General features: G+C 43.9%; 1 protein-coding gene across 1 annotated transcript in view; it reads right to left on the reverse strand.

Moving 5' to 3' along the window:
• The window catches only part of GCA (grancalcin), a 121,045-nt gene that overhangs the window by 86,071 nt on the left and 17,149 nt on the right, over positions 1-17,825 (reverse strand). The window contains exon 2 of the mRNA XM_085645422.1: positions 12,803-12,961. Coding sequence (XP_085501548.1) covers positions 12,803-12,961 — 159 coding nt within the window. The remainder of the gene's footprint in view (positions 1-12,802; positions 12,962-17,825) is intronic.

Raw genomic sequence — 17,825 nt, forward strand, 5'->3', positions numbered from 1 at the left:
CATGTGGATCGGGGCTAAGATAGAGAATGCGTCGCCATCTAGGTCAGATGAAACAGGAGGGGGAAGAGGCAGATGCCCCGCTCAACAGCCACGCGAGTCCCTCGGAACGCCATGTTAGTAGGCCTCTATGATAGGTTTGAGCTGGATTTGAGCTGGATTTGCGGGCACTCCGGACAACATGTCAGGCCCATACCGCCCACTCTCTCAAAACACAGGGGTGTGGATGAAGCAAGGGAGAATGTTGGACCACTGGGAGCAGGTTGGGCTCCCCCAGCAAAGGTACGCACTGGGTCTTTCAGGAGAGGATGATGTGACAGACGGCGCAGCCCCCAGCCTCCGTGATCCATTCAGTGTACCCAGAAGTCTCTCCAGCCTCATGGGCGGTGCGATGGTGGCTGTGTTGAGATACGTTACTCTCCCAAGTCTGCCGGGGTGCGATGGGTGGTAATCTCGGCGTGTAGGTCTGGGAGGCTAGGCACAGGTTGGCCCCCACCACATGTTGCGCGGCCCCAGTGGGCCTTTCAGTCCTCAATAAGCAGCTCCAGCAATCGCTCACAACGGGTGGCAGGCAGCTGTATCGGCCCAATGGTGCGTCTACTATGTGTGGTTGCAGACCCGGGATGGCAACCTGGACAATGCATCCTCCTTCGTTGAAGCGCCCACAATCAGCCCGGGCCGTGGAGTCAGCCAAGCCTTGCCCACAATCTCGGGGTACCAGTCCAGGCCACACAGGCGCAGCTAGTCACTGAAGGGCACAATGGGTGAATGGTTGCGCCTTCGGTCCAGGCAAAAGGCTCAAACGATGCTGGGGGGAGTGAGGGGGGGGGTGGGGGGGGGGGGGTAGGAGGGTTGGTAAAATGTGGGCTGTCTGTGTAAGGGTAGTTACTGCCAGGATCAGTACGGACGATGGCAGATCATGGGTCTTGGTGTAGAGTAGCTCTAAAACACATCCAACATCTTTCCATAGCTGGCCAGGCCCCCACTGCCAGACTCATTTGAGTTGACTGTGCAAGTGTGATTAAGTGGTCAACCCCACACAGCCACACCGTCAGTGCACGCTTTCACCAGGCGCACACACAACACCAATCAGTGTACGCTTTCACCAGGCACACACACCACCAGCAGCAGTCAGTGCACGCTTTCACCAGGCACAAACCACCAGCCATCAGTGCACACATCAATTGTTAACGCATCCACAATGAATTATTGTAGCAATCGCAGTATAGCGCATTTTACTTTTAAACATTCATCTAAAGCGCAGCATGCCACGATTGCTACAAAAATAAATATACATTTTTTTGGCCTGCAATTTATAGACTTTTGTTGCAATTGGTGTTGCAATATTTAGCAATGCCAATAGCTCAAATGTAATTAATGCGAGACCTATTGCATTGCAAATGCTCGTTATAAACTGAAGTGTCTGAACCCAATAAGGCAGGTCAATATGCCTGCAGAGGAAGATGCAAGATTAACATTAAATCAGAGTTCTTGATATCCTTAATAGACTAACACATTAATGACCCACACTTTGTAAAGCATGGCAATGCAGCGCTTAACTACAAATTGTGAATTACTATCTTTAACTTCTACTTGATAATCCCACCTGGTGTCCTCTTCACACCACTCAACTCATGAAGGCTGAAGTCTCTCCACCAAATGATCGAGATAAAAGATTCTCTGCAAAGCAAATCAAATCTAATAAGATTGACTGGCATTACGAAAAAAGAAGAAGAAAAAAAAAAAAACACTAAATACAAATCAAATGAATACCAGTGTGCTGTGTTTTAAAACCTATTCAGAGTTCACACAGGAACACGCTACAGCAGCAAACCGACAACTCTGTCCAAGCAGTAGTTTTGTAGTCAGTCATTCTTTACCCGTTTCATGGTAAAACATATCCGGTTTCTGGCAGGAAAATATTTAAACTGGTCCAGCTGGTTTATCAGCACGAGAGTCAACATTTCAATCGTTATCCAAAGGGGAGGGAAAACAGAACACACAAGAAATAATGCTGCTGCTATAAATATGCACTAGATATCTTACCTTTCTGGAAAACAAAAACCACTAACAAAATTGGGGATGCAAAAACATCCCAAATTGTGTAAAGAGAAATAGAAAAAATAACAAGCATTGAAAATGCAATAGGTCTCGCCTTTGATTAAGTTAAAGCCATTTGCTTTGCTAATGGTATTGTATAACAAAGCAAATGGGTTTAACTTAATGAAAGGCGAGACCTATTGCATTTTCAAAGCTTGTTGATACAAGTGCCCCCAAGATATTTGTTACACTTCTGCATTGGGGAACAGGGACCTCTACGATTGCCTGTCTCGAGATTAGAAGGCACTGGCATAGCCAATAGGTCTCGCTTTGGGACCTTTTAAGTATTTAGTTATGCAGCACAATATCCTTGGTGCAACAACAACTGTTGCATGGCTAAACACTTATAAGGCCCCAAAGGCGAGACCTATTGACTATGCAAATGCTTGTTGTCTTTGATAAAGATTGGGAGACTTGGCTCTTTCCCAATTTTAATACAAAATTTTATATCCAAGGCTCTTCTGCATCCTCCCACTTCCCTTCCACCTGCCTAGCATTGTCAGATGACTGTAACCTGTCCCTACCACCTCCACCCTGCCCACATGCCATGCCCCTATCCCCTTCCTCCTGTCCTCCATGGTCCATTTTACTGCCACACCCTTCTGCCCTCCCTGGTCTGTTGTGCTGCAACTGCTCCTACTGCCTGCCCCGCGCGGTTTGTTGTGAGGGCCCCCTTCCCCTGAACTCTGTCTGTGCCCAGGTCCTTATCCTCCATGGTCCTTGTGCATGCCCCTGCACCCTCCTTCTTGCCCATCATAGCCATTGTGCAGCCACTAACCCTCCCGCTTGCCATGCATGGTCTTCTGTGCTGCCATGGCCCCTCCCACCTTCCCTGTGTGGTCAGCTAGCTGCCCCTGCCCACCTTCCCTCCATGGTCTGTGTGTATGCCATCATAGTCTGTCTCACTGTTGCTCTCCATGGTGTGTCTTGCTTCTAGTGCCCATCCTCCCTGACCTCCATGGTCATCTTGCTGCTCCTGCCCCCTTGCCCCCAGCCCTCTGTTTCCATGTGCAGACCCCTAATCCCTCCCTCCTGGCTGGCCTGTTCCATTGCAATGCCCCTGATCCGTCCCTCCTGCCCTTTATGGTCTGTTATGCTGCAGCTTTCTCTGTCTGTCCATTATGGTCAGCTAGCTACCATTGCCTCTTTCCCCTCTGTTCTCTGTGGTCCATGTGAATGGTCCGGTCCCCTCCCTATTGCTTTCTATGGATTGTTGTGCTGCAGTCTCCCGTCCCGCATGCCCTGTGTGGTGTATTGTGCTGCTGCAAACCCGGATGCCTGCCCTGTAGGGTCTGTTTGGTGCACCTCTCTATGTCCCTCCTGTCTTCTGTTATCCGAGTCCATGTCCCTACCCCAATTCCTCCTGCCTACCATAATCCAATGTACCATACTTGCAAACATTTTGAACTTGGTAAGAGGGAGATTTTGGAAAAAAACCTGGGGTATTGATTTTCCCCTTTGAGTTACATTGAAAAAGAGGAGATTGTAGACAGGAGACAGATCAAATAAAGCACATTTGAGCTTAAAAACATTGGACGTTCCTGGCTGAAACGGGTCTGTTGGCATGTATGGTTGTACTACCGCTGCCTCTTGCTTCTGCCCACAATGGTCTAATATATTGCCACAGCCTCTCTTGCCAGTCCTGTATTGTTGGTTTGTTGCCCCTGCCCCCCTTTCCACTGCCCTCCATAGTCTGTTGTGCTGCCACTGCCCTTCCTGCCTGTCCAGTGAGGTCAAATTGTTGCCTCTGCACTCTCCTACCTGCCTTCAATTTTCAGAGTCCGTGCCCCTGGCCTCTGCCTCTCAACAGTTTCCCAATGAACAACTAGATTGCTAACATTCTATATTTATTACAAAAGTGTGGAACGCCTGACGTCATCTTGATGTAATCAAAAGTGTAATACCTAGAGCATTTCCTTTAGACATTACATATATGAGAGGGTCTTATTTGCATCAAAATTATGGTTCGTGCTCTAAAAAACTAAAATGGGGACATATTTTCTGAGTTTTCAAATAGCGACCAAGAACTTTTAAATTATTTGTAATCTTTATGTTTTTTTATCCAGTTAACCACTTGATTAAATGTTGCACCTAGGGGAGAGGATGTGGTGTTACTTCCAGAGCTGCAGATGCAACTGGGGAAACAGGTTGGAGTTTCTGCTTCAGCTCAACATTCTGTGATTCTGGTCAAATCACTTAATCTCCCCATGTCTACAACCAAAATGAATTTGATCTTGTGTGATGTAACCAATGCTCATGTAAAGCACTCCAATACCTGACAAGTCTGCACTATATAAAACTGCAAATACACAAAAAATACGTGTTTTGCACACTTCTGTCATTGGGCTACATCTGGGTGATATTTATGCTGCATATGGGCTCTTTGGTCTCTGGTGGCCATCTTGGGAGATTTATTTGTTATGAAGTTTCCTAATTTCCTCATTTACTGCAGTCTCCTCCGTAGGAAATACTTTGCTTCCTTCAAGAAGGCATTCAGATGTGTCTCACATTTACCATAAATTCTGAATGTTAGCACTCTAGTTGCTCATTAGATCACTGTAGTAAAGCTACTGCTCACCAGGGAAGTCTGCTGCTGGTATTCAAAGTTTCAGTCTGCATGTCAGAATTTTTTAATGAAATAACAGAATTTGAGAAGTCACTCAAAATGTGCCCTAATTTTTCCTTTCTTCAGCACTAATCATAATTTCTATGGCAAAATGAACCCCCTCATTGTGTTCCTTTTTAAATTAAATGTTTTAAGTGTTACCAGTTTATGCCAATCAAGATGGCTTCAGGTGTGCCATACTTTTGTCATAAGTAAGACAGTAAGCGCTCTAGTTGTTCTTAAAAACACTCTGGGAAGCTGCAGTAGAACACAAAGGAATCAACTGACCGTCTTTGCCCTTGTTGGATGTACATGTTTTACTGAGAATGTCAGACTTCATTCTCACATGACTGAGAAAGATAATGTGAATTTACAGAAAATATGCTCTCAGCTTAGCTTATAGATCACCTTCCAAACCTCTGTGGGAAAAGCATGAGAAAATAGTTCTCTCAAACACTATTCATGAAATCAAAGCAAAAGGCTTTTTCACATGGTAAAATCACCTTGGAACACACCACAATTCCTAAAATGAGTATGGTACCATCAACAAATGATTTATAATGCAACTAAAGTCTTAAAACCTTCTATTAACTGCAATACTTTTTAAAGAGGTGATATCATGTATATTGGTCCCAAGATGGCTGCCAACACTTCTTGGATGAAGTACTGACAATGAGATGAGATGTGTGGTTAGGCTCTGCCCAGATATATCTATCTTTTTAACTCTAATTTTCTCAGGAACTACTGAACGGATTTACACCATTTAAGCAAAAGGCACAAGTCTGAACTGAGGACTACCTCTTTGCCAAATTTGAGGTAATTCCGTTCAGCAGTTCGGGCTGTAGCTGCGTCAACAGGTCCTATGGGAAAATGCATGGGGAAAACGCGTTTTGGGACCCCCCTTTTTTCTCGGCCCCCGCTTGACGACTCACCGTGAAATTTTCAGGATAGGAGCGGACCAGAGCTGGGCAAAAGTTTGGAAAAGTTCACGAAGATTCGTCAATCGGCGCTAACGTTATTCCAAATAAAATATTGCGGATTTCCTATGGAAAATATGTCCTAACTATCTACTGGCGACTGCCAGTAGGATGGATATATATACATATATATTCACTGAAAAAACCATAGGTTTCACACATGTTATAGTTAGGTGGATATTTCACTCGTAAAAAAACCAATGAAATTCCCCCGTTATAGTTAGTTCAGATAACTATAACTCGCGCGCAATCCACTGCTGATGTCGTCACATATTACATCACTCATGACATGGTCAGTGGCATCACTCATGACATCACTGATGACATCATCCTTGTGATAGGTTGGCGGTCGCACGAGTTATAGTTATCTGAACTAACTATAACGGGGGAATTTCATTGGTTTTTTACGAGTGAAATATCCGCCTAACTATAACATGTGTGAAACCTATGGTTTAAGTGAATTTGCAAGGTTTTTTAAATGCTAATTCCTAACTATAACATGTGTGAAACCTATGGTTTTCTCAGTGAATTTGTACGGTTTTTTAAATGCTAAATTATGTATGTATTTTTTTTTTTATGGTTTCAGCGTGCGCGCACGGTACGCGCACCCCCGCGATTTAAAAAAAAAATTAAAATGTTTTTCTGCCTTCGGGGTCCTTCAGGGACCCCCTGACAAAGGCTAGGGGGTCAGGAACTCTACCCTGCCCCCTTTTCACGTTCGCCACCTTCCTTTTTCACTCTCGCACTGAAAACAAACAAAATGGCAGCCGACACTTCCTGATTTCGACGGATTCGAACATTGACTGCCATGTAACCACCAATCAGAATTACGCCCGCGCACGTTAGGATTCGTCAACCGGCGCCAAAGTTATTCAAAATAGAATTTTGAGACTTCCTATGGAAACACGGTCCTAACTATAACTATCTACTGGCGACCGCCAGTAGATAATAAAACTTGGAACAACCTCACATGTAGCGGTGAAGCCAGGCCACAATAGCAGAGACTCGATAAGAACATTGTATCCTCACATATTAACTAAAGCATACCAGTGAGCAGCAACAGAGACATGGAACCTCACAGACAAAAATAGAACGTCAAAGACCAAGTTTGAAACAGAAAAGACAAATAAAGTACATCTGAACAGCATACATCCGATAAGATGATCTGAAGCATTGAAAAATAATGCTAGAGCAGTCTACAAAAAATGTAAAGTCCCCAACAATGAAAACATCTGGTACTAAGGACTCAGACATACGTAACTAGCAAAACTGCCAACATACCCTTCCTCTCGACAATGCTTTTCAGTTCGATTAAAAAAACAAGCATCGCGGCACCAACGCTTTACTTTGAATGTTACAAGTAAAGCGCGGGTGCCGCGATGATACCAAAAGTAAAGAAATATAAAAAAAAAAAATCTATTTCTTTGCGCCCGCGAGTGGTGCGCGCGCCACAGCGAACATGTGTTTTCAATTATAGTGCCCGTGTCTGGGCATGATAATTGAAACCACATGGCCTTTGGTGCACGTAACAGACACCAATAGGCCATAGGCGGAGCAATGCGACTGCCTTTGGCCTATTGCGTGCTTAGTATAAAAACACGCACGCAAAGGTCAATAGCGGGCCACAAAATGAAAATCACACGCACGAGCATGTGCAATTCCAGGCTCCATTTCTGAACCCCACACAAAAGGGCTCTCGCTGCGCGAGCCCTAAAAAGGTGTACAAAGGCAGAGACGACCTGTACAAAGGCTAGACATGGCCTCAATGGGTTAATCAATTCCGTCTATAATTAATTTTGAAAAATATAGATTGTGAACCTAGGGGGATAAAAGAAAAAAGTGAGATAATTTAATCAGTGATGCAAATATTTTGCAATCTTTGACTAGAAATGTTTAGCATAGTTTGCAAAAGAATTTTCTCAAAGGCTCTTCAATATAAATTAACGCTACACGCCATAGAACAATTTGACACTATTACGGGGTGTACAATGGCATCTTACAGGGGCATACATAGTTGTATATAATGCACCAAGTCCTGCCTTAAAAATCACTCAATGATTTATCATTGCAAAAAAAATTCTCAATGTTAGTATTTCTGCAATAGATACGTTGTCCTTTGATTCTTAGTCCATGGCTGCCCCATTATCAAAACACTCTATATTAGAACAGTGATTGTTATCTACACTTCTTCGAAGGGAAATAACATTTTGGAAACCGCATGATGAAAATGGAACGGATGGTACAACTACCAACATTAATTGAGGCCCTCTGAACTCAAACCCATTCTGTACATCAGTGGAGATCGATAAAAAAGGGACTTTTCAGACTAGAAACCATGGTTTCATTATTCAAAAATTTGGGGGTAAAGAGATTATTGCATTAATTATCCTTGAAATGATGGTTTCAGTAAAAAAAACTTTTACTACAATACTACTGGGGGAAGAAAATGATAACACGAGAACTTGCCAATCGCATTTTTTTTGGCCATCCCACATATCAAATAATGAAACTGGCGGACGTTCAAATGCCAGCAAAGAGCTCACTGAGCCAGCACAAAAGAAAAGTCAGAGTATAAGCTTATTTGGTGATTATTGTTTAGTTTACACATGATTAACATTGGCCTTTTAGCAACATTAATACCAGGTATACAACTTTGGCATGATTTTTTAACTTGGTAAGAGTAAAAAAAAAAAACACTGTAGTCATTCACACCAATGTAAAAGCATGTGAAAACAGTCCGTTTAAAAAAAATAACAATTACATGCATTTAAATGGGACACTTTTTTGTCCCAGAGGCTTTTAGAGAGTTTGCACTACTAAACTACATAACTGTCTTTCCTACCAACGGCCGCCACGTGCCAAAAGTCACCTGCTAGCCAGAGCAAGGCAGGGTAGCCAGGGGGGTGGGTGGCAGAGCAGAGGTGGCAGAGCAGAGCATTGTGGGGGTGGCAGAGTGGGGTGGGGGTGGTGGGGTGGGGGCAGGGCAGCAGGGCCACAGCAGGGGGGCTAGAGCGGAGCATTTCGGTGTATAGTGAAGTGACATAGAATAGCATAGAGTATAATAGCGTAAAGTGGTGTAGAGTGCGGTGTCGATTAGGGGGTGTACGGTGTATTGGCATAAATTAAAGGGGCATGGAGCTGGAGCCGCGTGTTACAGAGTAAGGTGCATTGGCCTGCAGTGTACTGGCACAGAGTGCAGTGTTGCAGATTGGCAGAGTACAGTGGAGCTGTGCAGAGTAGATTGGTGTGGCCTAGACTGGAGTGGTGTAGTGCACATTGGCGTAGAGTGGTACAGGGTAGGGTAGAGCGGTGTAGCATGAAATGGCAGAGTGCAGTGGTGCACAGTGGCTTAGAGTGGTGTGGAGTGGTGCAGAGTGGTGTAGCATAGAGCAGAGTATGCATGATATGGTAGCACACTGCCATTACAGACAGCACATTTTCAATTGATATCACCATTACATTTGCACGGACATACAGTTTTACTAGTAAAACTATACACAGTGCACAAGTGAAAATGTGTGGAAATTGCATCACCTAGTTTAATGATTTGTTTTGATTATATTAGAGTATTTTTTTTCCAATACACTTCTGAAATAACAAATATGCTTCACGTTTGGTCTTAATTCTAATAGATTCTGAAATACTCACACAATTAATTTAAAAGTGGCCATGTGCTAGGGAAAAGAAGAAAAAAAAAAAACTTTGACCCTGCTATCCAGAAAGATGGCACATAAATTCTGTCAATTTGAAAGACAAAGAAAAGTAAACAAGCGCCCTTGAAAGAGAGTGCCAAGCATTTGACCTCTGCCTTTGAATGCAAAGCAAATGTGACAAGATAAAACATGATTTAAAGTTCTGTGTATAGAAAGGGAGTGCGTGGAAGACTAAAGAAAACTGGGGTTCGACAACAGGAGTAATGAACTGAACCTGGAGAGCCTAAAGCAAATAATATCAGCCAATAAAAAGCCAGAAAATGCGAGCTACAAAGCCAATGGTAATCAACTGGCAGAGTGCACTCCTAGGTTAACTTTCTAAAAATCCCAAAGAGCTCTTTAGCAAATGACAGCCGCGTGGTCTGGTGGGCTGCGACCCAAAATGTTGCCAAAGGGTTCATCACTCCCATGCTCTCAAGGGCACTGTTCCCCCGTCTCCCAAAAGATCCCCATTACCATCTTCAGTATATGCTCGTCCCCACTCGCCACTGAACTATTGACACGGGTTCCTGCTGCCCTCACAGGCTAACTTAAAAGTTATCCCACACAAGTTGTCGACGCAGCCGGCCTTCATTTTTTAAGATATACCCTTCCCCCCCCCCATATCCTCTCTCGCTTTAAGCAAGCCCTCTGATTAAAACGGTCTACACAGCATTGTCAGTGTGCGTTTGGAAAGTACAGCACACAAAATTGTTCATAATTTAGGGAATTTGTCATCACACGAGTAACTGTAAAAGAGGGCATCATATAGGCTGAGACTAAGACTGAGGAAAGGCTTCCCATCGGAGTTAAGAAATGTTTAATACCATAACAAAACAGTCAAATGGGTAACAGATGTCACTGAATGTAGATATTAGCAAACCTGCTTCAACATTTATTTCTGGAAAGTAAAATATCCCAAAAGAAAACTGCCAGCCTGGAATCCTTTCCACACAGCAACCCTATACGGTAGGCTTTTTTAAAGTTCTATGCATTCTGGAACACTGGGGAGCATGAGAGCACTGCTGCATCAATGTGAAAGGTATTTTTGAAGTAACGCCTAGTTGCCCAACTTTTGCTTTTTCGTTTTCTCAAAGTGAAATGGGATTCCACTTCCAACACGTACTCTAAGGTTAATAAACGTATAGCATTATTTCCACCTCCCATACCTAGCAAACCAATACGTTTCTGTAATTTCCATAAGTCCCAATACTAAAAGACCCTCAGATATGATAAGAGTAGGACCCAATTTCGTTTGGGCTGTGTTTGAACCAACGAAAAAATTATTTAACAAAACAATAAAAGCAGGCGAGTCTACAAAAACCCAACATTTCAATGCAGAAACATAATCCAGTCAAGCAAATATCTATATTATTAGTGCAAATCAACGCACAGAGCCTAAAACAAGACCTAATATTAAAATGAGCACTTAAAACTATTTCTAATTTCAGAAGATTTCGTTCAATTTAGATACTTGCGAAATGGTGATTGAGAATCTGCATGCGTATGGGGGGGGGGTGGGGGGGGGGGGGGGGGTCACCTGTCGCTAATCTTGAACTCTAATATCGGGATACTGCTATCCACTGCCCAGTGTATGTGATCTGACTCTGAACGCATGTATTTAACTTTCCTATAAGGCAATAGTATATGTTGCATAAATACACCAACGTCATGTCAAAACTAAATATACCTTGTGATGCGCAGCACCTATTGCGCCACCCACTACAGTGACATTGAAAACATGACTTCAAGACCTAACCGGTGCACCCCGACAGCAGAAGCTTGAACTCTGCTGCACACACCTGCCAAAATCCCACTTCGGATACAATGCCAAAAAAAATATATATATATATATATATATATATATATCTACCATGGTACGGGGCATAATATAGGAGTGTGGCACATACGGGACATTACAACTGGAATGTTCCCCTAGTAACGATGCCGAAAACAGTCACTGGACAGGATGTGGCTGGCACACAATAAGCTTATACACTTTAATCCACAACTTTTGACCGGTACAAGCTACAGATTCCATTCAAAGATTTATTTTTATATTTAATATCAACAAAAATCTAAAAAGGTAATGTTGGATTTTTATTAAATATAATGATTGGCCTTTTTATAGCGTGCTAATCACCTGTGAGGGATACCCAGTAGCAAGTGTATGGCCAGCCTGGGGGGGTGGGGGATTTACTAAAAAAGCCAAGCTTCTTGCAAATGTCAAGAAGAGAGGAGGTTCTGATGTGTTTTAGGTTGTTCCAGGCTTTAAGGGCCAGGTAAGAGACGGTGCAGCCCCCTTCCCTGCTTCTGTGTAGGAGTGGGATGTGTGCTAGTGAGAGACAAGAGGAGTCTAGAAGGTTGGTGGAAGTGAATACGGCTGTTCTGGTAGGCAGGGCCAGTACTGTGGAAAGCTTTGTAGCTATGAGTGAGAAGTTTAAAGTGTGCCCACTTCTGTATCGGGAGCAAGCGGACTTTCCTGTGGTGTAGTGCCAAGTGGTCTCGGCGTTGGCCGCTGAGGGCTAGTCTCACTGTTCCGATCGGATGTTTTGCAGTCTTCTTGTGAGCTGGTTTGTAATCCCTGCATACAGGGTGTGTCCATAATGTAGTCTGCTGTGATTAGGGATTGGGCTTTCGTTTTTGTGGGGTGGGCTGGTAGCCACTTGAAAGGTTGAGACCACTGGCTGGCTATGATGATTTTGAGGTTTCCCGCTATCAAGCATGGAGTATGTCCAAGGTCTGTGGGACACCAGGCAGATTGCTACAGTGAGGCATTCTTGCCTAAGACTACCATCTTGGTTTTGTCAAGAGTTCAATTTGAGACAACAGGATTTCATCCAGGTGGCTACTTTTGTCATGATGTGGGAAAAGTGTTCCTCAGCTGGACGTTTTGTCCAAAATACCCACTGCTGTATCTCTATGTATAGCTATTCTGATTTGTCAGGCTTGCTTATGAAGCACACTATTGTGGGGGTCCCCATTTTGGGGTCCATAGCAAGCCGATTCAACTTTGTTTTACTTCGTTCACAATATATTATAGAAAAACACTACCTTCATTAAGATCACCAACATTTGCTTACCTATTTGGAGACCATGTGATGGGGTTGTCAAAATGTATGTGTGACTGTAACATAGTTTGCAGTGATCTCTGCGGGACACACAACTCAGTCAACTGGATTTTCTGAAACAGATTTTGTTGCAAAGACCAGCAGAATGAGAATGCCACAGACACGCACTTCATGCTTACACCACCGATCATCAATACCCCAATGAAGCAATTATAGAAGCATGCAAATTAAAGACTTAAAAGTTCTCAAAATATTTGTTCAGTTCCTGCCCCCATCTAAACAACTACTTGTTAAATGGAAGAGAAAAACACCCCCCAAAAAAAACATCCCACTAGTGAACATTAAAACCCATTAACTTACTTGTCCTGCAACAGCAGTGAAGTAACTCCACATAGGATCGCCAGTGGAATATGGGTATCCGGGGTATGCACCAGGAGGCACGCCTTGTACTGCACCAGACATTGCTTGTCCCATTTGCATCTGCATTCCAGACATCTGTGCTGCACTGTAGCCAGCATACTAATAAAAAAGGAAACATTTCCAGTTTTTATTTTGTGATGGTTACAAATGTAGCCACTGCAGACAAAGAAAAACACACTACAGAAAGGGTTTATAGTCAATGCTTAGTCTAAAGGCAAGCATCAGTCCACGCACACTACCATCCACGCACACCGCCAGCCAAGCGCCATCCACGAGGCATCAACTCACACCGCCAGCCAAGTGCCAGCCCACGTACATCACCAGCCAAGCGCCACTCCACACACACCACCAGGTGGGCAGGATTGGCACACCCATTTATGGCACCCCCATCCCCATATACATAAAATCAGTAAATCCTTGGTGCCTACTGTGCTTCCTGCCCCTTACTTTGTGTGCGATACCCTCAGGGGGTCAGAAAGAAACTAGTTTCTTTAGGGAGGATGGAGGCATAGGGGTGCCCGTTTTGGGCAACCCCAAATGTACATATTTAAAAATCCCTGGTGTCTAATTTACTTTCTACCCCCCCCCCCCCGAGGGTAAGGGGTGCAGAAAGTACTGAAAAAGACTTAATATGGGGGAGGGGGTGCAGCAAAGGCCCTTGCCCAAGGGGCCGCTTCCCTCTCCCTGGTGCCTAGTGAGTGGATCCCTACTTGGGGATGGCACTCCCAATGATACCTCTCTCGTCTGCCTCGGTGCTCAGGGGGCTGAAATAGCCCCCCTGAGCACAGGGGCAGTGAAACTGAAATGAGTCCAAAAACTGAACAGACGAGAGCTGGTGAAGCTCCTCCCCAGTTCCCGAGGCCGTTTGGGGGAAAGGAAATTACGCTGGTGCCCTCACCAGAGGGATTTCCAGTGCCATGTGCGTGGACAGCCGGGAGCCGTCAAACGCACATGAGCACTGTAGCTTTGGACAGCTCCAGACGTAGAACAAATGCACGTGGGTAAAGAAAGGGGGAAAAGGAAAACAAAAATGTACCACACAAAAAACGGCAAAGCTCTCAAAAACAGATCTCTGCGCGTTGCCCGAGATGCAAAAGAAAGGCAGTGGATGTGGTGCTGCAGGGGTAATGGAGGACGTTAGCAGTACAAATATACGTTGAATCATGGGGGGGGGGGGCAACAAAAGTATTTTAAAATCAAGTTTTTAACCAGCCAGGGCAGCACAGCTAATTCACAACCTTTTAGGAAGAAGAGTGAGGAGGATGAGAGAGTGAGACAAGGCACTCTGATGGTAAGCAAAACTAGACACAGACATGTCCAGTAGATGCATCTTAAAGTAGAACTGCACTAAAATATATATATGCTGAGCATCAGCAAATAAAGAAACAATGTATGCACTCAACTGGTGTCCGTGTCCCGCTTGTCGACCAGCAGTCGTGAGAATTTGGTGAAACTATATATTACCTACTGGCAGTCGCCAGTAGGTAGTTAAAGTTAAACCTATTATCCATAGGAAAATCGTAACATTCTTTTCCCAATAACTTTGGCGTCGGGCGACGAATCTTCGCGAAATTTTCATAACTCGTGGGGCGCTCCGGTCAGCTCCTATCTTGAAAGGATCAGGGTGATTCGGCAAGTGGGGGCCGAGAAAAAAAGGGGGGGGCCCAAAAACTATTTTCTCCATGTTAATTCCCATAGGAAACTTTTGACACTGCTACGGCCCGAACTGCTGAACGGAACTACACCAAATTTGGCAAAAAGGTAGCCATTGGTTCAGAAAGATCCCTTTTTGTTAAATGGTGTAAATCCGTTCAGTATCCCATGAGGAAAAAGAAAAAGTTTCAATATCTGGGCGGAGCCTAATGACATCTCATCGTGAGATGAGATTGTCTGTCAGCACTTCATCCTGAAATTTCTGGCAGCCATCTTGGGACCATACATGATAGTACCCAATTGAAATGCATTGTAGTGAATCGAAGATTTTGAGGGTTACCAAAAGGAGAACTATAAAGGGTGATAGACTTTAGTTAAATTTGAATTCATTTGTTGATGGTACCATACTAATTTCAGGAATTGTGGTGTGTTCTAAGGTGATTTTACCCTGTGAAAAACCTTCTGCTGGGATATCATGAATCATGTTTGAGAGAAAACTGAAGCTAAAATGAGAGCATATTTTCTGTAAATTCACATTATCTTTCTCAGTCATGTGAGAATGAAGTTTGTCATTCTCAGTAAATCATGTACATCCAACAAGGGCAGAGACTGTCAGCTGATTCCTTTGTGTTCTACTGCAGCTTCCCATTGTGTTCTAAAGAACAACTAGAGAGCTAACAGTCTTACTTATGACACAATTGTGGCACACCTGAAGCCATCTTGATTGGAATAGACTGGTAACACAAAACATTTCATTTAAAAAGGAACAAAATGAGGGGGTTCATTTTGCCATATGAATTATGGTTAGTGCTGCAGAAAGAAAATTGTGCATGTTTTAAGTGACATCTCAAATCTTCTATTTCATTTGAATATTCTGACATGCAGACTGAAACAATCACTTTCAATACCAGCAGTAGACTTCCAGTTAACTCCCTGGTGAGCAGTAGCTTTACAACAGTGATCTAATGAACAACTAGAGTGCTAACTTTCTGAATTTATGGCAAATGTGTGACATCTGAAAGCCTTCTTGATGGAATCAAAGTAAAAAACTGAAAGCATTTCCTAGTGAGGAGACTGCAGTAAATGAGAAAATTAGACAACTTCACAACAAATAAGTCTCCCAAGATGGCCACCAGAGGGGGAAAAAAAAAGAGCCCAAATGTAGCACAAATATCGCCCAAATGTAGCACAAATATCACCAGATGTAGCACACATATAGCCCAATGACAGAAGTCTGGAAAACACTTTATTTTTAGTTTTTCTGCAGTTTTATATAGCACAGACTGGTCAGGTATTGGAGCGTTACATCTTACTTGGACCCCTTATTGCGTATTTTGCACTAAGTACATGAGAATGATCTTGCTAAACATTGAACTTTACGGTTCGGTTAACCTGAAGTTGCTCTGAACTAGGCTTTGTAACACCAGTTTTTACCTACTGGTTTTAATGAAGTCTCACTGTATTGTATTAGGAAAGAGGATTTACTGCTTTTATGTACAATTTAATGATCCATGTTTCTAAATCAGATCGAATAAAGTTTAATGAAGTCTATGGCAGGACGGAGGCGAGGATTATGCCTATCTTTTCTCACTTTATTTGCATAGCAGTTCAAATAAAACGTAACACAACAATCATTAAACAAAAGACTACACAACCCACGAACCATTAGGGAGGTAGTCTCCAAGGCAACTATAGTCCAATCATATCACAGTCCATCATATATAATATTGTGACGTCCCTTTTGCTTCCTCTTTCTTCACTGCACGTCATTTAAGTGCATTCCTTACATTCTTGGCTTAATCCGACATTGTTGCTGTTTGTATAGAGGTTTCTTTTGCACGTTATTAGCATTATTACCTTGGTATTGTTCAATATTCCCTGCGCAGCAGGCTCTTGCCCGTGAGCGTTCTCCCCCTCGCAGTTTCTCCAGCTGTGCGCGATCCTGTCAGGCATGTCTGGTCCGAGCGAGGCAGCTCCGTTGAGTGCACCCACTGGTCTTTATGCGTGTTTGGGAATCCGGTCACTCCTATAGTGTGCGCTTGATTCACGACCAACCCGCGCCTAATTTTGACACCGCTACGCGGTGATTTCCCCATGTGGCCACGTTAGTGAACAGCACCACCTGGTGATGGGAATGGATATTGCGCCTCAGTCTATTCTTATAACCGCTTCGGGGAAAGCCCAGCTGTTGGAGCACCAGTATTTTAAGGGCATTTGTTCTGTGCTCACACCCTCTGCTATCGTGTCTTCTCCAGAAGACCATTTTTACTCCTCCTACCAGGACGTGGAGGAGGAATGGCCCCCCAACTACTACCTCCAGCAGTGGACCAAGCTCTCTCTCACTGGCTATTTCTAGGGCGCTGGCTCTTCTTAAGGTTAGGTTGATAAGCTGGTGAAAAGCATCCCTGGGGTGTTCAGTGACCCAGATCTGCTGGTGGCGGGTCCCAGTAGCTCCCAGATGGGGAATAAAAGGGCCGTTAAGCAGAACGCGGGGCACTTGGAAGGATTTGATAAACTTACGGAGACCTTCCTCAAGAATGCGCGAACGCTAAAACATGCACCCTGCCGGGAGGAGTCCAGAGAAAATTGCGCCGCTGTCGGGGAGTCCCTGGCATCCAGAGTCCCACTCCTCTTCGTCCCGGGTTGGGGACGGGGTCCACTCGGAAATGTTCGAGCTGACCCAAATTTACCATCCTAGGTCGGCGGAGTGGACCCCTGACACCAAAGTGGCAGAGTATGTGGTGGGGAAAATCCATCAACCCCTTAAAAGGGAGGTCAGGAATAGGATGAGGGGAGAATGCCCCAGGCCCTCACTGAAGGGAAAGGTGGCACACACGCCTGAAATTGATGAGAAACTATGTACCTTTTTCTCCAAGTATATGAGGGATCCCAAGAAAGGAATGGATAGGTACCCATATATACCCATTTATTCTTCCATCGACCTTGAGATATACATATATAAAACCTATTTAATTTTCAGAAAAACAGACATTCACTGGATGATGTCATCAGTGATGTCATTTGAGATGTCAGTGATGTCATGAGTGATGTCACTGACCATGTCATGAGTGATGTAATATGCGACGTCATCAGCAGTGCATTGCAGGCGCGCGAGTTATAGTTAGCTGAACTAACTATAACAGGGGAATTTCAATGGTTTTGTACAAGTGAAAAGTCCAGCTAACTATAACACCCCTGAAACCTATGGTTTTTTTTTAGTGAATTTGAGGTTTTTAAATGCTAATTCCTAACTATAACGTGCCTGAAACCTATGGTTTTTTCTGTGAATTTCTGAAGTTTTTTAGATGCT

This window comes from Triturus cristatus, chromosome 3_1, assembly GCF_964204655.1.
Source record: "Triturus cristatus chromosome 3_1, aTriCri1.1, whole genome shotgun sequence".
Classification (NCBI taxonomy): domain Eukaryota; kingdom Metazoa; phylum Chordata; class Amphibia; order Caudata; family Salamandridae; genus Triturus; species Triturus cristatus.